The 22,448-nt window shown below is 42.9% G+C and overlaps 7 protein-coding genes across 8 annotated transcripts; 4 read left to right on the plus strand and 3 right to left on the minus strand.

Moving 5' to 3' along the window:
- Positions 1 to 6,732: 6,732 nt before the first annotated feature.
- LOC108154348 lies at positions 6,733 to 8,189 on the plus strand. Its single transcript, XM_017284614.2, has 2 exons — positions 6,733 to 7,997; positions 8,049 to 8,189. The coding sequence occupies exons 1-2, from the start codon at positions 6,813 to 6,815 to the stop codon at positions 8,169 to 8,171; spliced, it is 1,308 nt and encodes a 435-aa protein (XP_017140103.1). The 5' UTR covers positions 6,733 to 6,812; the 3' UTR covers positions 8,172 to 8,189.
- A 3,334-nt stretch (positions 8,190 to 11,523) lies between these two features.
- Positions 11,524 to 13,136, plus strand: LOC108157557. Of its 2 annotated transcripts, none has more exons than XM_017289661.2 (3): positions 11,524 to 11,645; positions 11,849 to 12,978; positions 13,047 to 13,136. In XM_017289661.2, exon 2 carries the CDS (start codon positions 12,337 to 12,339, stop codon positions 12,958 to 12,960), a length of 624 nt encoding a protein of 207 aa, XP_017145150.1. In that variant the 5' UTR covers positions 11,524 to 11,645; positions 11,849 to 12,336; the 3' UTR covers positions 12,961 to 12,978; positions 13,047 to 13,136. The 2 variants fall into 2 exon arrangements, with proteins under 2 accessions (XP_017145150.1, XP_017145152.1); XM_017289663.2 differs by having other exon boundaries at positions 11,849 to 12,864; positions 13,047 to 13,107.
- Positions 13,078 to 13,969, plus strand: LOC108157558. The gene has a single exon (XM_017289664.2). The coding sequence runs from the start codon at positions 13,244 to 13,246 to the stop codon at positions 13,877 to 13,879; it is 636 nt and encodes a 211-aa protein (XP_017145153.1). The 5' UTR covers positions 13,078 to 13,243; the 3' UTR covers positions 13,880 to 13,969.
- A 3,226-nt stretch (positions 13,970 to 17,195) lies between these two features.
- LOC108156979 (protein TAPT1 homolog) lies at positions 17,196 to 19,640 on the minus strand. The gene is made up of 3 exons (XM_017288771.2): positions 19,368 to 19,640; positions 18,698 to 19,308; positions 17,196 to 18,643 (listed from the first exon to the last, which is right to left on the minus strand). The coding sequence occupies exons 1-3, from the start codon at positions 19,564 to 19,566 to the stop codon at positions 17,387 to 17,389; spliced, it is 2,067 nt and encodes a 688-aa protein (XP_017144260.1). The 5' UTR covers positions 19,567 to 19,640; the 3' UTR covers positions 17,196 to 17,386.
- Positions 19,641 to 19,945: 305 nt separating this feature from the next.
- On the plus strand, positions 19,946 to 20,707 carry LOC108155799 (nuclear cap-binding protein subunit 2). The gene is made up of 3 exons (XM_017286880.2): positions 19,946 to 20,077; positions 20,134 to 20,351; positions 20,424 to 20,707. Exons 1-3 carry the CDS (start codon positions 20,030 to 20,032, stop codon positions 20,620 to 20,622), a joined length of 465 nt encoding a protein of 154 aa, XP_017142369.1. The 5' UTR covers positions 19,946 to 20,029; the 3' UTR covers positions 20,623 to 20,707.
- LOC108155798 (peroxiredoxin-5, mitochondrial) lies at positions 20,691 to 21,726 on the minus strand. Its single transcript, XM_017286878.2, has 3 exons — positions 21,577 to 21,726; positions 21,239 to 21,373; positions 20,691 to 21,171 (listed from the first exon to the last, which is right to left on the minus strand). The coding sequence occupies exons 1-3, from the start codon at positions 21,679 to 21,681 to the stop codon at positions 20,842 to 20,844; spliced, it is 570 nt and encodes a 189-aa protein (XP_017142367.1). The 5' UTR covers positions 21,682 to 21,726; the 3' UTR covers positions 20,691 to 20,841.
- Positions 21,727 to 21,782: 56 nt separating this feature from the next.
- LOC108155800 (ubiquitin-like protein 4A) lies at positions 21,783 to 22,416 on the minus strand. Its single transcript, XM_017286881.2, has 2 exons — positions 22,270 to 22,416; positions 21,783 to 22,204 (listed from the first exon to the last, which is right to left on the minus strand). The coding sequence occupies exons 1-2, from the start codon at positions 22,315 to 22,317 to the stop codon at positions 21,860 to 21,862; spliced, it is 393 nt and encodes a 130-aa protein (XP_017142370.1). The 5' UTR covers positions 22,318 to 22,416; the 3' UTR covers positions 21,783 to 21,859.
- Between the last annotated feature and the right edge of the window lie 32 nt (positions 22,417 to 22,448).

Below are 22,448 nucleotides of genomic sequence, written 5' to 3' on the forward strand. Positions count from 1 at the left end.
TCAACGTTATACCCTTTTAAAGAGGGGGGGTATAATGATTGTCCCGTGGCAAAAAAATGGGACATCACTTTTCCATAGTCCATTTTGGACCCCTCTAGGAATCTTTTCATCCTTTGAAGAGACAGTATTTTTTCTGAATTCCATGATTTCTTATAATTTTTTGAGGAACAAATTTTTTTTTTATATATTTTATTATTATTATTATTATCTATAATTTTTCTATATTTTTTTTAGACTTTTTTATACTTTTTTATATTTTTGTATATTTTTGTATTTTTTTATATTTTTTCGAGAATACTTTCAAACTTTTTTCCATTTATATAATTAAGAGGCACAAAAACAGATTTTTTTTAATAATCCGAATTTCTTCCGTATAACCATCTTGTAGGGCATCCGCAGCTTCGTTCAACCAAAGCTATAAATCTTTCCGGCTTTTTTTCTACAATTTTTTTGTATGAATTATTGAGTACTTGACGATCTCTAGGCCTCTCTGTGTCTCTCCTTCCCCGTCCCTCCGTCTCTGGGTCTCTGTCCCCGTCTCTGGGTCCCTCCTCCTCCCCGTCTCTGGGTCTCTCCGTCTCTGGGCCTCTTTCGGCTTTAGCGTAATGACTGAGCGCAATTTCTTTTCTTTTTCTTACATATTTTTTGCTGCCATACTTGAGTTTCTTTTTGGTTTTTTTGGCTTAGAAAGATACACGTATCTAACGGATAAATAAAGTTGAAATACATTCCTTCAAAGGGTATCCACAAATCGAGTAAATCTTTGCTTTGCCAGGCGACCGGAAATGAGTAATCAAAGATCATGCGCGATTATTAGCGAATAGATATATTTTAGGGGAGCACAGTGATGGATGATGGATGATTGATGAGGTTAGGATCTGCCGAAAGAGAGAAAATGTTGCCTCCTTCTGTATAGGGAAAACCATTCCCCACATTCGCTGTCAAATATTATTGGAAATCCACTAAAATGTGAAATTATGAAGCAGGTGGAAATGGAAATTTATGGTAACTTTTATACGTTTTTCCTATGGAAAAACAGATCTCTGATCTGTGTGTATCGCTTACTCGTATCGATTTTCCACTGGCCGCAAAAACTGAACTTCAATCAAGTAATGACCAGGTTCGATCATCAGATCAGGCGGCCACAATTTCTTGTCTCTATGTGTGTGTCTGTGTGCTGGGTGTAACATGAGTAATGCCAGCCCAGATACAGATACAGATCAGTAGCCCGGTAGACAATAAAAGCCACAGACCCAGACATGGCCCGGGCACATTGACCATTAAAAACAAGAGGGAGACCCGACCCCCATTCCGTTCTCTGCGTTCCAAGCCCTTCCCTTCTAATTGGCGCGTCCCCGTAAAAAACAAGAGTGGAGTAAAAAGATCTCCAAGTGGGGCATAAAACTCAACATTTTATGTAATGTGTTCATTAGAGAACTGCTCCGCTCTGGGCTCCCCCCTCTTTCCATTCTCTAGGCGTCTGCCTCTGGGAATAATTGATCCAATAACACAGCAGGCCGTTGATTTTTTACAATCGAACGATAAAATTTACTATCGTTGATCGATATTGATCGCAAATTAGTTATTAATCGAGGTCCGGCCTTTGTCTTCGCTTTAGAATTTTTCTTTTGTTTTATGTCCAAGCCAAAAAAAAAAAAAAAAAAAAAAAATGTAAGGAATTTTTATAACGTATGTAAACGTTTTTCTGGTATTTTGTTATTGGTGAATTCCCCCCACACCCCAAAAAAATTAACGATTGAAAGCCCTATTGGACATGGCCCATAAAAATGGGTTTTTTTGTTTCGAAACCCATCAAAAATGGTAAATGCTACACAAATGAGATACGTTTTTTAGTTTTTATTTTTATTTTTTAAAGTCCACTTTTTGATGATGTCTATATACATATCTCTAAAACGATTTATAGGGTGGCAGAGGGGGGTATGTCTAGAAGTTCCATTAGAAATGTTCTGCAGTTTGGTTTTTATTCACACGAAGCTTTTTTCCCAACCGAGGGGCGCTGCTGCATGGCGCGTAAGTCTTAGAACCGACAGTTGTTACCCTAATACGTTTTTAGGGCAATAATTAAATTTTTTTTGTATATTAATCCCTGAAAATATATCTTTAATATGGATCTGGAGAAAAATTATATCATTTAAATATTCTTATATAAAAAAAGGAAGATTTCTACACATTTTCAGGTCTACAGCTTTTGAATTTTGGCGAAATTTAGCCCTTAGTCACTCTAGAGAATAGCAAACACTGATAGAGGGCTCTCTGATCTCTTTTTTCAAGTAAAGGTACTACAAATTAATGCTCTATTAATCAAAATGGATCGTTTAATAGCTCAAACCTTTTTCCAGGGCATCACCAAGTCTAGCAAGAGTTTTCTTCACTAGATTTCATTCCCAAATTAGTTAAAGCCTCAGAAAGGTATCCCATTTGATTGCAGTTTTTAGGTGTAAATGGCAATTAGCCTCAAGAGTAGGAAGATCAGAAGAGGGGAGAGTAGACATGCCTCAAGAGAAGGAGTAGAGAGGCCTCAAGAAAAGGAAGGCCTCAAGAGAAGGAAGATCAAGAAAGGGGAGAGAGTAGGGAAGCCCCAAACGAAGGAAGATCAGGAAAGGAGTAAGAGTAGGGGAGGACTAAAAGGAAGACCCTGTCCCGTGTCTTTCAGGGCAACATTGTCACCCAGTCTTAAGGCCTGTCATCTGTACGCCTGACAGTTGGACATAAATGCCACACGCAGACGCCTGCTAGACAATCCCCTACCGACTGTGGGGGCCGCCGCCGCCGCCGCCAGAGTCCGGTTTACCGAGTGTCTTCCTTTTGCACATAAAATCCATGGAGCTGCTATCATTATTATTATTATTGAATGTTGCTTTCGGCATAAACTAACGCAATTGAATGCCCAGCAATAATCGGGGGGATAAACATTCCTGCACAGAAATTGAGTGCATAAATCAAAACTTAACGAGGGGCATGGAATGAAGAGCAAACGAAATGTCCGTAGATACCACGTGATTGATAAGGAAAATGTGCGATCAAGTCTCAAGAAGTCATTGCCAAAAAAAAGGGTTCAATGACCAGAAAAAATGTCCTTAAAGTGGGTAGAAAATTCCACTAAATTCAGCTTAAGATTTCCTCTGCAAAAAATAAACATTTCGGCTGTAATTATCCCACATCTCAATCAGATTCTAGTTCTCTTAATTTTAACAAACCAAAAAACACACAATTCCCCCCAATCGTCCCCCATTCCTCCATTGAAGACACACTTCCATCGCTGCACCGATGGCTCGTCGGACAGTAGCTCAAAATTGTTGAATGCAGGTGGTAGCCCTGGGGGCCGTCAAATTACCGGGCATGGACCCGACTGAGCGACCGAGTGAGCGGTTGGGCCCCTGCTAATAAAGCCGTAAAATTAAACGCCAACAGAGCCAGCCAGGCCATCAAGAGAGGCCAGTGATAAACGCCCCAGAGATGTTTTGAATTGTTTATTTGCGTGCAAATAATTGCAGCCCCGAACGTCGACCGGCCAGAGGGATTCTCTGGGTGATTGGCTGCGCATTGTAATCAGCTTTTCCACTCCCTTGCCCCCTCAATCCCCCTCAATCGCAAACGAGGTGTCCCTTCTCTTTCCGCAAACGGATGCCACTTTGTGGGGGGCATGGAGGCGTCAATTGGCCGTACTAATGAGCCGCTAATGAGAAAGCATCGTTGCAGGTCCCTCCAAGAAGAAGAATGGCGTCACACGAGATGTTTTTTCATCGACAAATAAACCGAAGGCATTTTAGGGACAGAAAATTCAGTGAAACAGAATCGGTTCGTATTTAATTTATTCATTTTAATAATCTATCGTTGAAAAAGGTACAAAAATTAAAATCTTTTTAGTATTTTTATGAGAATTTTATAAATTTTTTTTGTATTAATTTAACTTAAATTTATATAATTATTTTTATGTTATATTTTTTTTAGCTTTTATTTAATTTTTTTAGTTGTTATTTATTATTTTTAGTTTTTATTTTTTTTTTTAGTTTTTTATTTATTTTGCTATTTAATTTGCATTCATTTTTTATTATTTTTCCTTTTATATTTTTAATGTAATTTTTATTTATTTGTAGTTCTTTTTTATCAATTTAATTTTCTATGAATTTTTATTAATTTAATTTATATTTATTTTTGTATTTTTCTATTTTGTATTTATATAAATATCTTTTATTTGTATTTATTTATTTTTTATTTGGAGAATTTTTTAATTGTTTTGGATCTTTTTTATTTTTATACTTTTTTAATTAATTATTTTGTTTTTAATATTATTTTTGTATTTAATATTATGATTTATTTGTTTCATTTATTATTAATTAATTAAGTACATTTTTTATTATTTTTTTATTATTATCTCAAGAGAGAATAAAGCTATCGTTTCTTCGAAAAAGTTCTGCAATCCTCAATCACATCAAGAACTTGTGAAATCTACAAGTATTTCAAGGGGCGTTTCCTCGCAAAAATAATTAAAATATTTACACAAATGCCAGGAAAAAAGGCAGAAAAATCAACCACAAGCAAAAACAAAAAAAAAAGACTTTCCGACATTTAAACGAGTTCAAAGCAAAAAGCAAGACACGAAAAAAAACGCAAATGTAAACGCCCCAAAATGCGGGCAGCAGGCAGCAAGACTATCCGTATCCGTATTCGTATCTGTATCTGTAGCTATGTATCTATGTTTATGCTGTTGTATCTGTGGCTATGTTTCTGCAGTTTAGTCCCACCCGACAAGGCCATAAATGTTTTTTGTTTCTGTTGAGAGTTGTAAAATGTAAAGCGCTTGTTGAATGGATATTTCCCAGGTTTCTATAAATCCCGCAAGCCGCTAGCCACTTCATTAGCGAAACATTTTGTCGCCTGTATTTCAAGTCAGAGATCCCCTCCATCCAAATCTAATCCCATCTACGTCTGGGATGTGGAACCACCCAATGGCCAAGCAAAGTGTCCAAAGTGTCAGCAAAAACCGAGACAAAAATTTAATTAACTGGCGTCCAGGCTGTTGAAAAATATTAATAAAACATTTCAATTTTCATATTTATTTTTTTAACTAGTTTTTCGTTGGTGAAACTTGTTTTTTTGTTGGTAATCTCTTAATTGATGCCAAAGCAAAATATTTTGGAAACAAAAGACCCGCGATACGAGCCATAAATAAGAACCCAAGCAACTTGGCGGCTCATTAGCAGAGAGCCAGCGAGAGAGAGGTTTGGTGGAAAGCCAGCGACAGAGAGAGCTTCAAGAAGTGCCGCAGCAGCACCTGGAAAAGCACCTGGAAGTGGATGGTGTCCCCGTCGATCAGTTCAGGTTCAGGTCGGGTGCGGGTTCGGGTTCGGGTTTGGAGGCGACCCCATGCCTGGGGTGCCATAAAACAAAATCAGTTTGAAATGAAAACATATCCATGGCTCGTTAGTTGCCTGATCGCAGCAGGGTGGTAAAAGCAATCCAATCCCCCCTCCCCACACACCTCCCCCCCTTTAGAACTACAACGATATATCGTACGAGTAGGGAAATTGTAGCAATAGACCAGATTGTCGGGCAGAATGTGAGTGTGGGGGGCACAGGATTTCGGCCTAGCTGATAGGCAATTTTGGGAATACAAACAATAAGAGACAAAAATTATTCACTAATATTGTTTATTATTAGTCAATAGAAAACAATATAAACTATTGGAAAACATTTAGTTTTTGTTGAAGAAATCGTTTTTATAATTTTACTGAATTTTTTTCCTTTGTTTGATCAAATTACTATTTGGAAATATATATCTTTTTTTTAATTTTATGAATATGACATCAAAAAAATTTAGTATTTACTTTTATTGGGAATTGATTAATGGACACAAAAAAAAAAAAAAATTAGACGAATCGGATTAGATTTTAGGAGAAGTAAAAAATGCATCAAATATCTGAGTGCGGGTTTTTTTTTTTGTATATACCACAATTTTGGTTGAAATTATTATCACATTTCATTGATTTCTTAGTGAAATTAAATGTTCTTTTGGTTTTCTAATCATTTTCTTAGAAAAATACTGGAAAATATTTGGAAAATCCTAGAAGATAACAGAAAAATATAAATTCTTAGTATTTTATTTGAAAAATACCAATTCTTAGAATTTTATTGGAAAAACACCAATTCTTAGTATTTTATTGAAAAAATACCAATTCATAGTATTTTTTTGAAAAATACCAATTAGAGTTTTATTTGAAAAATACCAACTCTTAGTATTTTATTTGAAAAGTACCAATTCTTAGAATTTGATTGGAAAAATACCAATTCTTAGTATTTTATTTTAAAAATAAAAATTGTTAGTATTTTATTGGAAAAAATACTGCTATATGCAGCTCTCACGAATAATATCGGTAGTATGGGAGACACAGAGACGTGTAGTTTTTAGGAGAGACCATTTCGATGTTATAAAATTGTAAAAAAAAGGGCCATAAAGTCACGTTTCAAAAAGGTAGACAATCTTATAGAAAATTGAATAATTTATCAGAAAATAGTATTTTTCTGTTGAAAATCGTCAAGGAAAAGCTATTAAAAACAGCAGTAAGCCGAAACTGCGGTACTCCAGAGGGAAAGGGTATTTTTCTTTTGAAAATCGTCAAGGAAAAGGCTCCTAAAAGACCGGCCTTGTAGATCGAGAGAGATGGAGATCAGCGAACGAAACCCAGTAAGCAATATATTTTCCACTCAAATACTGTGTTAATTCACATGATAATCAGGGTCTGGGGCAGTAGTACACACAAAAAACGTCACACTTGTTGTTGGTCCAAAGGATGGCACCGACTGGCACTAAACCAAAGTTTAAAAAAAGACTATCCAGCGAATCGACGACGGATCAACAGAAGCTGGCCGAGGTTCAGACGATCATCAAAAAGCTGGACGTCAGCAAGCAGGTGATCCTCGGGAGGGTCTACAAGAACGTGCCCGATGCGTGCAATGCGATCTGGAGGCGGCAATACCATTGTCTGGATCTGCAGAAGCTCGAACTGAAGATGCGTGGCTCTTCGCTGCAGACGTTTATACAGCAAATGTTTGAGGATTTTCGCAGTGCTCACTTTCGCAGCCAACAGCTGCAGCATGAGATGAATATCCTGGACCAGGCGGGCATCAGGGAGCTGCCGAGCGTCAAGCGTTGCCAGATAACGTGGGGCACGGCCGTGCAGCGCCGCACCACCACATTCCCCCAGTGGCCGTTTTATGCCCTGCCGGCGCTGATGAAAAATCTCCGCTCCCTGGAGATTCATTCGCCGCTGGAGGTCTGCTTCATTGAACAGTTCAAGATGCTGGAGGAGCTGCGCTTCCACGGCGAGGTAGAGACCTGGGTCCTAAAGGACATTCTGTCGAGTGACCTGCCCCTGAAGTTGCTACACTTTGTGGGCTCTCATTCGCCCGATCTCGTGGGCATCTCACAGTGCAAGCATATGGAAAACCTGATGGTGAATCAGTCTGTATTTCTGGACAACAAAGGGGAGATCTTTAGGCTGCCAAAGCTGCATATTCTGGAGATTAAGAAGCTCACCGAATCCAAGGACACAATGAAGACCCTGATGGACATCATTCGCCAGTGGGAGGACTATTTGCGTATCTTTCGCCTGAATTGTAGCTTCATCAACAGCGCCCAGGAGCTGATACCCTTGGAGCTATCGCGCTGTCGTTTCATGGACGGCCTGGAGCTGATCGATTGCAATTTTGGCAATCTGGAAATGTTAGATCTGGGACTGCCTGTGACCCACAAACATGCCGTATTCTGCCATTGTCCGAATCTGTTGAACGAACACGTCTTGGACTTTGTCCAGGCCAATGCCAAACTGAAGCAGCTCGTGTTCATCCATTGCCCCTATCTGACAGTAGAGCTACTCCAGAGTGTCTACAAGCTGCGACGCCGTGACAAGAGTTCATATCCTTTGAAGATCAAATTCAAGGGTTCCCCCGACATCTGGGAGGCATATAAGAAAAATGTGTGTGCCCCCAGCTTCTTTGGAGATTTCTGATGTGTATTTTCTTTGTAGTATCGCAACTTTTGGTCCGACCGCGGGAATGTCCTTCAGGTGGAGCTCTTCAAGACCGACTATCGACCATTGCAGCACGTTCAGTTCACGTTCAAGACGCCACCCATCGCCAGAACGGAATAAAGGAGCTTGGACCGTGTGCCTTGGGGGTATCATTTATCTTAAGTCTATCAGGTGGCACCACCGAAACCAGTCTCTCTCTCTCTCTCTCTCTCTCTTCTATGGAGTTGGTAATTCTCTTCTCTGGTTTGCTAATTGGCCGCCTGCCATGTGGCGATTTGTCATAGTCACCGACTCCACGCATGCGCCACGCCACGCCACGCCACGCCACGCACTCCCCACAAAAGCCACACACGCAACACACGGCTCTACACGATTTTCAACAACAAAATTTGTCATATGTGACGATGGACCCGGACGGACTATGTCCAAAAAAAAAACAAGATACGGCCTGGCGTCTAGGCTGCGTTTGGGTTTGGGCGGCGGAATGCCAAACAAATTTGTGAACACGATGCAGTTTACAGCTCCAATGTTGCGTCTATCGTTTGAGGGGGGGGAAGGGGGGAGGGGGGAGCCCACCCATTGTTATAATTATTCGGCGCCCATGTGCAAGTGACAATTTAACTCTGGTTCTCTCTGGTTTGGCATTTGTGGGGCACGACGCAGCGACATGTGTGTTGAAAGTTGCTCGAAGACAGCTGTTTCGGGCATATAAAAAAGAGTTGTGATCGAAGAGCGGCCATAAATTAATGGGCACAAATATTCGATTTGAAAAGTTGGGAAACAACTGGAAATTCGATCTTTTGGAGACTTATAATCGATGCCTATCAAGCGGTAAAAGAGTGTTGATTAACGTGAAGAGTTTAGGGATAGAAATTCCTGAAAATAGATCTGATGGTAGAGCGACAGTAAATCCCTGCGGAAATATTCGATATGAAAAGAATCTGTTATTGGATTCGATAACTTTACTAGTGGTAAAAGAGTGTTGAATAAGGTAGAAAGTTTAAGGATTGAAATTCCTGAAAAAACGAGAAATTCGAGCTTTGGAGACTTATAATCGATGCCTATCAAACTTGTTTCGGTGATTCGATAACTTAACGAGAAGTGAAAGAGTGTTGAATAACGTAGAGAGTTTAAGGATTGAAATTCCAGAAAACAACTGGAAATTCAATCTTTGGAGACTTTTCATCGATGCCTATCGGAATCTTTTCGATGATTCGGTGGATATTGCATCTTTAGACTTCTAAATAGTTTAAAGATTAAAATTCCTTGCCCCTCAATAAGAAATCTCTAGACACAAAACTTGAATAACGTTTGCGACCACTTTTTCTGGGCACTCGGCCCTCAATTTCCCCTTTATTGGGGCGCGCCTTTGCAGTTCCACTGAGCTCGGCCACTAATTCGTTTTCACACTTTTCATATATCGGACAGGTCGGGAATGGCTGGCGGCGCATTGGCAGCGCCTAATTTCATACGCCAGTCTTAGATCCCCTCCCCGTTGCAGCAACGTCTCCTTGTGGCAGCCGATTCCAGCCAGCTAATATTTATATTTGCCCTGCATTTCTCATTCGTTCGATTGCAAGCGATTTGATAAGCAAATGGAAATGCAGTTCGCAGTGGTTCGATGAGGAGCCAAGAAGGAGGGAAGAGGAAGTAGTGGAGAGTTGAGTTGAGGCCAGTCAGACGATGGCGGCGAAAGGTGCAAATAAATAATTTGCAGTAGCCGCGACGGCCACCAGGCGGCGGCCACTGGACGACCCACTGTTTGGCCTACCTCTTGTACTCGTACGATAGATACATACATATGTACATATATGCGGACCCAGTACCACTCTCATAGCAAACGGAAAGCGACGCCAGACAAATATTTTATTGCAAATATGCTGATATTGGACGACAGGCGGGCCACTGGAGCAGTTTGTACTGCTGCTGCTGCTGTAGCTGTTGTCCGGCTGTTTTGCATATTAAATTTATTTTATTGAATATAGGAATAGATTTACTTTGATATGCGAGGGGGGATTGTAAAGTTATTAAGTTAGTTTATATAAATTTATTAATTTCAAAAAAATGCATTAGCCCGCTTTATCTTGTGTTGATATTGAATTCTTGTACTTTACAGCACCGTTTGACAATCGATCAGTAAAAATACCACCCACGCATTATGCCAAAAAAAAGAAAATACCAAAATTCGCAACAAGTTGTCACCTCTAAATAAACGGTTCTTTCTCCTTCAATCAGTATGGGTGTGTGGCTGTGTAAGTTGTATATCCACCCTCTCGCTTGCACATACAATTTTCTAGCCTGCATTGTGTTACCGTTTCCTTGTGCTCGCAGCTTCTATGTGTGTCCCACTCTCTCCGCCGCTCTCACGACCTGGGCCGCATAATTGCCATGACGCGCCATGGAAGGAGGCCCCAGCGGGCGATGAATTATTAATTGCCGTTGATTTGCATTGAGATTTCTTTTTTGGCCGGGCGGGGATCATTACTGGGGGACTACACTAGCACCAGGCAGATCTTGGCCAGCGTTTTGCGGCCCCGCATAACTGCAAGCCAAGTGTAAACATAATAATCAACGGGCATTATATGCCGCCGATATACATATGTATGGCGATCAGCGGTGCAGTGGCCGCGGCAAAATGGCCGCCGGTCACGTTTCAGAGACCCACAATTGACACCTGAGAGCGCTGCCCGGGCCTATTATTGTTGCTGCGCCGCAATAATTGTTATTTATGCACTTGCATTTAACTGTATGTAATGGCGCATTTGCCGACTGCCATGCCCCTCCTGGCAGGGGCGTAACGCGAGCAATTTGCAGATTACATAAGATTTTGGGCTCTCCTAATTGTGAGAGCGAGGGGCGGGGAGGGCGCATTTAAATATTCTTAAGATTTGTGTGTTTTCAGACTTACATTTTTGGGCCTTCTTTCCTCTATTTTGGGGTTCACATTTTTGGGTTACGTTTAGTTCTAGGCCTAATTACACGCACAACATTTTCAAGATGGCCGTCGAACGCACTCACTAAATCACTCGAAAAAAAAACGACTTTGCGGCGAGGGACACATTCAGGGGCACACACGCGCTTAAGTTCAACTTGACGGCGGAGAAGTGACTACTGTGCAGGGAATGAAATGGGGGCAGGGGGGCTGGGCCCTCTCTCATTTGTGATCCCTGGAATTTTGACTGGGGGATAAAGGCAAAAACGAAAAAGCCTTTGTGGCTCTCCTCGGCAACCACTTAAACTCGCTTAACGCTGTTCGCTTGTCAAAATTGCAGCAGCCACTGTGTTCCTTTGCTGCCTGCAAGTGTGGCTTCTGTGTTTTTGGCCAAGATTAATTTACCCCAATGCGAAAATATTCGAATTTCGGAACAAATTTAAACGGATCGCCACGCGGACTACGCGCCCTTTTCAACAATACCAAAAATAGAACTGGTATTTAATTAGGGTGTAGTATTTCTAGGAATGCACAGCACTAGTTAATAAACAAGCAGAGCTTTAAGGGAAGAAAATATGAGCAAAAGCTTGTATGAAAGATCAAAAGCACGCCTTTTTGACAAGCCGTAAATAAATTAGGAAGAAAAATGGGCCAATATTAAGGTACAAGTGGACCTGGCACTGAAAATAGAATTGGTATTTGGTACAAAAGGCATTAGTACATTTCAACGATGTGCAGCGCTTGTAAGATGTCAACAACCGTTTCGGGACTAAAAATTACAAATGATACGAAAAAATATAAAGAAACTACTAGTAAAGCGTACGAAATATCATAAACAAGTCTTAATAAAGATTTCCCGTTGCAGATATCGATGATGGGGGACGATTCAATTCAGAAGATAAGCCTTGGCATACTAACATTTTGGCGCCAGTATTGTATGGACGTATATTTAAATGCTTACTCGACACTTGAGCTGAAGCACGGTGGAGAATTGCGCGTAAATTCGTTGCGGTCTCTCGCGTCATCAACATAATCGCCGTCAACAGCAGTCAACAGCATCAAACTGCCAAGAAAATGTTGCTACTGTTTCCAGCAAAACCACGACGGCAAACGGCAGCGCGGCACTTGGAGACAGACGCAACAACAGAAGCACCAAGAAGCAGCAGCAAATGTGAAGTGGGTTTTTTTTTATGATGAGCCCAGGCTGGCAGCACTTTCAAACTGAGACGAGACGGACCCACAAAACACAAAAGCGTGTCGTGTCGTGCCGTGTCGGACCCTGTCAAACATTCTGTGCGAGATCTGTCAGAGGAGTGCCCTGCAATACTGCCTATAGAAGTCGCTAGACGTACGATGCTGCGGCCAGTACTTTTCCTGTTCTATACCGTCGAGACGGTGGTCAACATAATACTGATGGGCTACCATATACGCGGCTTCATGTCGCTGGATCTGAGCTTCCTGCCACTGAAGGATCAGACCACATACTACATCTATACGGTGACCTTCTATGTCTTCACCGTGATCACAGCATTTGCCAGCATTAGTGCGAGCACTGGCCACAAGGCAGTCCTGCTGGAGGAGTTCCTACGCTCACTGGCCGGCTGTATATTGTTCTTGATTATGTCGCTGATGACACTAAAGGATGTGGAGAATGATTTCCATATGATGTACGTTGGCATGGGGGATCCCAATCTACCGGAGAAGCCTGTGCATCCATTTTTTGCCTATCTACGCGCTCAGGCGGTGTGTTCCCTGGTCAGTTGCATCATCTACTTGATGCACTGTCTCATTGTCATTGACGTTATGCTGTCGCATGAGGAGGCGGACTATGATTTGGAGGTGTATGACGCATCCGATGATTCAGAAGAGGGCTATATACCCGTACGTTTGTATTTTTGTTGTGCATATGTACAGGAGCGCCTCGAACGATATCGCTGGTTTCGTGAGTTCTCGAGTGGTGGACGCATGAGTCTCTAATCTCCTTCCATTGTATTTGTATGTACTTGTACTTGGATGGGGAGGTCCTCTTGCCCCTTTTTATACATGATTTTGTGTTCTTGCAGCTGTGCCCATGACGCGAGCCGCCTATTGACGACAAATCTGTCAGCGACAGACCTACCCAACCAGCTGTGGATGTGTCAGCAGGAGCAGCCAAGCAGACAAACATCCAAGGAGCATCAGAGCTGCCTTCCTTTGGGATGAAAGCTTGCCGTGCGATGTCTGTCAGGCCCTGTGTCTGGCCCATACAAATCGATCCACCATGCGACCTTTACTCTTCGTATTTTATACCGCCGAGACGGTGGCCAACATTTTTCTGATGGGCTTCCATATAAGTGGTTTCATGGTCCACGATCTGAGCTTCCTTCCGGTGATGGACCAAGTGACGCACTACTTCTACACGGTCATACTCTATGCCTTCACCGTGCTGGTACTCTTTGCCAGCATAAATATATGCACTGGAAACCCGGCCAGCGCTATCGAGGAAATCCTGCGGTCAATGGCCGGCTGCATACTGTACGTGACTATCTCGCTGCTGACGCTGAAGGATGCCGAAGAGGACTTCCACATGATGTATATTCACATGGATGATCCCAATATGCCAGAGAAGCCAGTGCATCCCTTCTTTGATTATCTGCGCGCTCAGGCGGTGTGCTCTCTGGTCTGCAGTGTCATCTTCCTGCTGCACTGCCTGATTGTTGTCGATGTCCTGCTATCGTATGAGGAGTACTCGGACGATGAAGCTGATCTGTATGATGACGAAAATGAGAATGACGACGATGAGCAGAACGACTTTATGCCCGTACACTTGTATGTGTTTGGGGAGTCGGTGCAGTTGCACCTCGAGCGCTATCACTGGTTCCGTGAATTCTCCCATGATCGCCGCATCCATATCTAATCTTAATGCCCACACCATTCATTTCTCTGTTCCTTTGTGTCTGATTAAAGCCTGCCTCCTTGCTCCTATGACGTCAGTGGAGAAGCAACAGTCTTTTTTGGGGGTGCATCGTGCAGAGAGGGCGCTCCATTGACGACAATGTGTCACAGATAAGCAGCTGGCTGGCTGGCTGGCTGGATGGCTGGCTGAAGCTGGAGCTGCCCCCAGTGCGCATGCCCCCTCCAAAAGAAAAATCAATAAATTATGGGGTAAAGCGGCAGTCAAGAGCAAGGTGAAGCATTGGGAGCGGTGCCTGCCTGGCCTTTCGTTCATTCATAAAACAACGCGTTCACTTTCCTTTGCTTGGGTTGTACTCTTCTTCTCCCTGCTCTTGACTTTCTCAAGGCTATTTTTAACGCATGCCAAGAAGCTGCCGGCTGCCGGCCGGATATTATTGAAGGTTCTCTTACTCTCTCTCTCTCTCTCCGGCTCTGGCTCTACCACAAAACTATGCTTATTGACCCAAGGCACACACTCACACATTTGATATGCAATCAAGACGTCAGGCGTCAAGTTTGCCAAAGTTTTTACAGCTCCTGGGGGAGCAGGATTTAAGAGAGTAAGCATATAGGATTATTAAACACATTTAAAGCTTTAAAATCTAAGAAATTATTAGATAATGAATTTTAGTTCTAGAGACAGTTATAGCAATCGAAAAATACAATATAGACGCTAAAAAGATGTTTAAAAATTATTTAAGTTGTACTTTTAAGGAAATTTTATATGAAATATTAAAAGCTGTAAAATCTAAGAAATTATTAACTAATGAATTGCAGTTCTAGAAACCGTTTATAGCAATCCAAAAAGCCAATATTGAAATTATTTAAGTTCTAATTTTCATAAGGTATTTTTGTACAGGCTTGTGCCTGAAGGTTAACACAATTTCTTGTCCATAATGAGGTACATAATGGCTTTTAAGCAGCTCTATGATGAGCTCTTATTCATAAGTACATAATTTCCATAGCTTCGGAGCATCTGAAAGAACTTGAAAAAGGATTAAATTATTGCCATGCTATTTGAAAACTTCCCACATCTTGTAAAAAAAATAATAAGCATCCGCCCTGTCAGCCAGAGAATAAATTCCTTTAGAAATGCCACCAAATTCCCTAACAAAGCAGATGCCCAAGCTACCCTACTCCGGGCCACAGCCGCCCCCCTAAGGATTATGCAAGAAATCCCACCTAATGACCACAATAATTCATTGGCAATTTGCTCAGGTTTTCAACCCACAGACCACAGGGCGCCCGACTTTAAATGCGAGGAAGCCCATAAAAAATGAAAATGTTACATTAAACCCGTGCGCCGCGGCGCACGGATCGCCTACGCAGAAAGCGAATGTGAAAAATGTGGAAATGCAAAAGGGAAAATCAATAAGGACGCCATCGTTGTGGGAGCGGCGTGTCCTTGAAGGCCAAAGAGAAACGGAGAGCGAGAGCCAGAGCCATTCATGAAAAGAAAGCAGGAGTTTTCATGAATGAATGAAAAAAAGCCTAGCCAGGGGATATCAGGGGAATTATTTTCGAGCGTTTTGGTGAGCATGCGCCTGGCCTGCAGGCAGTGGGGGGGCCGCTTTTCGAAAGTGTTCCCCTTTTTGTCAGGGCACTGACGCAACCGCGCGATGCGCTCATCCAAGGTCAGCGTAAAATTTCATTCATAAAAACGAAACGCCTCCCAGCTAGCTACGCTCTAGCCCATCGCCCTCTCCTCAGATGTATGGAGCGCCCTTGTGCGTGCACGCGCGTGTAATCTTTTGAAAGCCGGTGGGGACGGGGGGCTCGGGGGGTGCCCACCGTTCGCTCCCTTTTTTGCAGCTTGTTGATTTTTCTACGCGTGCAAACACAAACAACGCGAGAAACCATTTTCATTCATGAAAACCAAGACGAGCACCCAAACCCCCCCCCAACCGCACCATCACACAGAGAGCCATTTTTTTTTTAGCCAAATCCAGAAAACAATTTCTCGCTAAGCTGAAAGCAATTTTCGCCCTGAGGATTTCTGTGGGTAAACTTATCCATTTGTTGTTCAACGCCAGGCCAGTGGGTGGGAGTGGAGCTTAGTATAAGGCCAAAGGTTGCCAGGAATGCCAATCAAATATTAGCACAAAACTTTTCTGAGAGCCGTGAATAATTAAATTAATCGATATGGTACTCCTTTTGATGTTTTGCTTGGATATGAGAGGGTCGATTCTATAGTTCTAGAATGATTCGGGAATACCCGATTAAAAAGCTTTATCGAAAGCTTAGATATAAACGATAAATAAATCGATGTCTTCCTTTCTATGTAGACTCCTTTTGATTATTTTGAGAGTGTTTATTATCATAAACGATTAGAAAATCGATTAAATCTCTTTATTTCCTAGATAAGCGATAGTCAAAGGCCTATATAAAAACGATACATAAATCAGTGTCTTTCTTTGAAGTATTTATATTCCTTTTGATGTTTTACGTCTATGTTCCAGGGAAATTTCTATATTTTGTCAGATTTTATCATCAAATGATATAAGAATATCCAAAAAATGTATCCTAACCTTACAGACCAGCGAGGAAAATCGATAAACGCTTAACAATTCATTTTATTTATATCGGAAACCATTTATCAAATTCTTACGCTTAAACGATAAACAAATGGAAAAAAAAAGTTATTTCCTAAATAAGCGATAAGTGATATCGGAAGCCTTTCGTCGAAATCTTACGCTTAAACGATAAATAAATGGATAAACTCTTCAAGCTATTTCCTCGATAAGCGTTAAACGATATCAGAAACCTTTTAATCGAAAGCGTACACTCAAACGATAAATAAATCGAAACACTTTTTCAATTTATTATGTATAAATCGATACAGCATCGATATACCAAAAACAATCCCTATGCAGAAAAAATACAAATTTCCAGACCCAAAAAATGCTTTCATTTTAAAGTATGCCCTGCTTCTGATCACCAGACTTATCCACTTGCTTTTTATCATCTTTTCCAGTGGGAGGGCGTTCCTTAAAGCGCTCTTGAATCCTTCTGCTCATCCCCCTTGCAATCAGGCAGGGCCTCAAAAGATGACTGAAAAATTAGACCTAAATCGGATTTATCCAACAAACGGCAAGCCAGAAGCTCGAATGGATCGAATGGATCCATCAGGCAACGATATCTCGCAGTAGTCAATTTCAAATCCGCCTTAGGCAGTTCCAAAAACTCACTCGCCCAGAACAAGGCATTTATATATGTACTTTCTGGGAAAACTGGTTTAGGGAACAAATCCTGGGAACAAAAAATGTTTCTAGGGCGCCTTGTGTTGCTTCATCATATTTTTAATCATATTCAATCATATTTTCCTTAATAAAACTATAACTAAATCCATTTCTCTTATCCTTACGTATTCTATTACAAAACGGCAACTAAATTGTTTTACAAAAAAAATCAAAAACGCAATTAAACACACGATAAAATCAAAAGTTAATAATTTAGCATCGATTTATGGCTAGAGCTGTGTCGTTTGATTGTTGCCAGCCATCCCCCCAGAAGCTCCCGGCTTTTCGGCCAGACTCGGGATGAGCGGCTCCGATTCGGAGCGTTTGTGTGTGCGCTTGGGCGGACGCTTGGCCGCCTGCTTGGTGGCCATTGAGCTGCTGGCATCGCCGGACGATCCAGAATCGTTCAGCTGCTGCATATCCGGCTGGCTGCGTGCCAGATCCTGCTCCTGGTAGACTTCCTGGACGGCGGAACCGGCATTGGTGTTGGTCACTTGCTCGTTGAGGCACACATCGTCCAGATCAACATCGCTGTTGGAGAAGAGAACTGTGGCCCACAGCTCCAGTGAGTTGGTAACATCCAGCTCCTCCTCGCTGACGGCCTTCTTGGGTGTGGACGTGGACTGCACCGATGAACGCGAGAAATTAAGGCTCATGTCGTGCGGATGTGTGGCAGCATTTGGTGGGGTCAATGTAATGACGCTTGTCGTCGCGTTGGCTGACGCCGGCGGCTTGGTAGCAGTGCTGTTGTTGTTGTTGTTATTGTGATTCGGATGAGGGTGATGGAATGGCTGTCCAGTCACAGAATTGCCGCTGCCTGCACCGCCAACAAAAGGCATATTAGTCATACTGCTTGGCGTGGAACTATTGCGTTCCGTTTGATGCTCCTTCATCAGTTTGCAGGCCTTGCCCAGGGCACAGATCGTAAGGCAGATCCTCAGGCCCAGGGCAAACAGATAGGCCAGCAGGAAGAGCAGCCACGCAGCCAGATTGTGAAACGATACGGCCGTATAGATGGCCTTGATGAGCACCACAGACAACGGGAATGGTATGAAGCCCATCCGGCGTGCCACCAAGTCCGAATGGTCCGAGAAGGCGTGCTTCTGCCTCGTCTGGGTCATGTCATACGCGAGACTTGTCGTATACTCGCGATATATGCCCTCGGGCAGCTCGTTGAAACGCGTGATAAAGGCATGCTTCACCCAGTCAATGAGTATCTCCGTGAAGAGCACCGCTATGCAGTCGGGCACCATCACATAGAACTGCGTGAAGCTCCAGTCGAACTCCTTCATGGTCTGAATAATCACGATAAACAGTAGAACGGATAGATGGAAACGCTCCCGGACATCGCTGCACGTCAATTGGAAGAGATTGTTCTTGTCGAACTTTTTGAAAACCGAACCCTTGAGCTCCACAAAATTATTCGATATCATAATGGTCAGCAGGCCCTTGTTGTTCGAATTGAGAGCCACATTCAGGCAGGTTGCCTATAAGAAACAAATCTATAAATATATATATAAGTAGAGCTGTGCAGAACCCACCTGAAACATGATTAGAACGCTGTGCAGAAGCACATAGGCGAGTGTCAATAGAACATGCGTGAAGGCACCAAAGTGTTCCCGCTTGGAGTTCTTTGGTTCAGTTGCCGTCCAGAAAAGAGAATCCATGGTATCCTGGCCAAAGGCCGACAGCAGACGATCGCCCACCTCCAGCATATTGTAGAATATATACAGTTTGATAATCGATTGCGATTTAATGATGTGATACACTCGATTCGTGTCCACGAGCAGCATGATTAGCGTCACTACTATCCAGATGGCACCCTTCAGCAGATCACAGATCTCGGCGGGTGACAATAAACGCTGTCCGCTGCTGCGTAGCCGGCAAATCCGTGCCGCTGTCCTTGTGACCAAAGCCCAGACGGCCAACAGGAAGCGGACGGGCAGAAATGTGTGTATGTAGAAAAAAGAATCGGCACACTGCATTATCCCATAGATCATGAAGCGTTCCAGGTCGCGCGGTATCCTCATGAAACTGTAGATCTTCTGGCGTCGAGCCGCATACCGCTCCTCGTCGTGTTCCAGCATGTATCCGCGTGTCATTTCCACTTTGAAAAAGTCCAGAAAGGTTGTCGTACCGGTCTCTGTGGGTCCTAAAACATCCACAAGGATCAGTTTGTATGAGAATTGCAAGAATATGAATGGTTTTTACCACTTTGGAGTCGCTGCTGGGCCGCCGACGACGCCGTCGCCGCTGCAACGTCATCCTGGGAGAGCGGCAGCTGCTTTGGTTTCTGTTGTCTATTCTCTTCTTGGAGCTGATGGAGCTCCTCCACGCGACAGCTGGCACTGACATCGCCACGGAATCGCAGCTGTCGCTTGTTGCCTACCGAATTGATTGAATTTTGCATTAAGTACGAAGTATATCCATATATTTAATAATAACAACGAGCCAAGAACTGGGAGAATAATAGATGACAAAATACTCTAGCGCGTTTTTCAAAATACCAAAGAATACCACAACATTCAGTCTCTGTTTGAAAGCTATGTCAACGATACGTTACAGCTTATTGTCTTTTTACAGAAACCAATTATAGGTATCGGGATCGAGATATATTTACAAGACACTAATCATGAATATGTCTAAGACATATCAATTTGAGATAAGGTCTTAATATTAATATTAAATTAACGAAATAGGGTATACAATTGTCTATGTATAATAGAACTTGAATTCGTCAGTATATGTACGGTATATTTTGAAAATGAGACGGTATATTTTGGTATATTTCTGAGGGTCGGACGCGGTCACACTGCTCTAAAGACAGGCACAAAAAATATTACTTTTTTTAATTTTTAATTTTACTCACAAATATGGCGACCTCTGTAGAACTGAGCTCTTACCGTGATCAGCACTTTAAGGTGGGTTTTATTTGCGTTGCATGGAACCGTTTCTCACATATTTGGCCAATCCACAGGGCTCACGCTCAGAGCAGGAGCGTTCTCTGAAAGATTCTTGCACACTGTACGTGGGAAACTTGAGTTTCTACACAACTGAAGAACAAATCCACGAACTGTTTTCCCGCTGCGGCGATGTGCGGCTAATCGTAATGGGCCTGGACAAATACAAGAAGACACCGTGCGGCTTCTGTTTTGTGGAGTACTACATCCGAAGCGAAGCGGAGTCCGCCATGAGGTAGGCAGGCGTCTGTTGAAAACAACAACAAAAGAAATTGCATGGAATGAGTGTGTTTTCTCTTTCTTGCAGATTTGTGAATGGAACTCGCTTGGACGATCGCTTGATTCGTGTCGACTGGGATGCCGGCTTCATTGAGGGCCGTCAATATGGCCGCGGCAAAACCGGCGGCCAGGTGCGAGACGAATATCGCACAGACTACGACGCCGGACGTGGCGGTTATGGCAAGCTGCTCTCGCTAAAGATTGCACCCAACACCGACAACCGCTAGCCCTAAGATATAGAGATAAGACTAAGAGCCCCCCCCTCCCTAGATATTAAAGCAAACACTTTAGGATATAACTTGTCTAATCGCATATATTATATGTTCTACATAGTTCTTTCCAAGATAGAATTGATATCGTTTCCCCTAGGCCCAGAGTCCTACTAATTGAGTGATTTTTGCAAGTATTTTTGGAAGCGTTAATAGTTGGTTTTCCTCTCTCTCTGATTACTTCTTGCCGATATTGTTGGCCAGGGAGCAGCTGAGACCAGTGCCATCGGGCTCCACATTCAATTCGGTGACCTTGCCGTTTTCAACGACCAGCGAATAACGCTTGGAGCGAACACCGCCCAGTGGGGGCAGATCAATGGAAACATCTAGAGCCTTGGTGAAGCCACCGGCTGGGTCGGCCAGGAGGCGCACTTTGCCGCCAGCGCCGTGCTCCTTTCCCCAGGCAGACATCACAAACGGATCGTTCACCGACACGCAGACAATTTCGTCGACTCCCTGCTTGGATTTCAGCTCATCGGCGGAGCTCACATAGCCCGGCAAATGTGTCTGTGATTTAATGATATTGATTATTCGATGCTTGCCAATTTTCGGCAAAAGGCCAATGTGTTATTACCTTTGAGCAGCCGGGTGTAAATGCTCCGGGCACACCAAAGATGATCACCTTCTTGCCATTTACCAGGTCGCCGGTGTTGATTTTGTTGGCCGGGGAATCCTCAAACAGATCCACTGCGGGAAGAGCATCTCCAACCTAAAATAGCAGCCGCACACACACGCACATCGAGAGAAAGAAATGTTAGCGTGCGTAACCTTGAAGCGCAGCGCTGCACATTCGTGCAATTCTTGCTTCCGCATCGAATCAATATTTAAGGATAGGGTACTGCCTTATGTAATTGAACCCCGGCCCCACATCTGTGTGGGAAGAGGGATGATTTGATTGCGGCAACAACTTACTTTCACCATGGCTGGAAGATTTCTGGAAAAAGATCTCACTGGATTGACGGTGGACAGCGTGGAGTTAACAACTCTGCCAAGAAATTTGCACGACAGCACTCGCATTCTCTTTTCTGCTCTTCTTCGCTCTACCTTCGCACACTGCTGTCAATGGTTCCGCTGCAGGCCGGAATCAGGGTTGCCAGACGGGAGTAAAAACAAGGAAATATTCTTCTCAGTCAAGTGTTTTTACTGACACATTTGAAATAAATATACATGGGGTTTGAGGAATGGGGGGTCAAGTTTATGTTTCCACTTTGCCTATTGTGCTTTCGGCAAAACGCTCCAGGTCGTCTAGGCTGTGCTCCTTTAGTTTCCTTTCGAAATCGGCCATGAATTCGTTGGTCAGGCGCTCCGACTGCTGCTCGTTGTAGAATTTGCGAAAGCCGCGAAGGATGCAGTCGCGCAGGCTGGGCTTCATCACCACCAGATTGATCTTGGTGCCTTCCTTGATGTTTGCATACGAAGAAATTGTCAGATCATTGTTCAGGGGACGTCCCATCAGGAGTAGCTTCTGATTTGCCGCAGTTATTTTTAGTTCTGTCTCAATTTGTTGCTTCACCTCCAAAATGGTGTTAGTGGGCAAGACCTGTGCAAAAATTACGAAAAGTAGGGCAAATTCATGCGTACTCGTATTTATTATTCGTCACTCACCTCGAGCGTGCAGTCCTTGCCCGTAAGAACTTTAATTATTATCTGCATTTCAAAAGGTTTAATTAATTAAAACTTATTAATTAAAAATAAACACATCGCCTCCACAGCCAATAGCAACAATAATTTGACGGTGCTGCCAGCTGGTTTCACATTCAGAGTTGCCTCTGAGCAGCGGTTGT

The sequence above is a fragment of the Drosophila miranda genome, chromosome 2 (genome assembly GCF_003369915.1).
Source record: "Drosophila miranda strain MSH22 chromosome 2, D.miranda_PacBio2.1, whole genome shotgun sequence".
NCBI lineage: Eukaryota > Metazoa > Arthropoda > Insecta > Diptera > Drosophilidae > Drosophila > Drosophila miranda.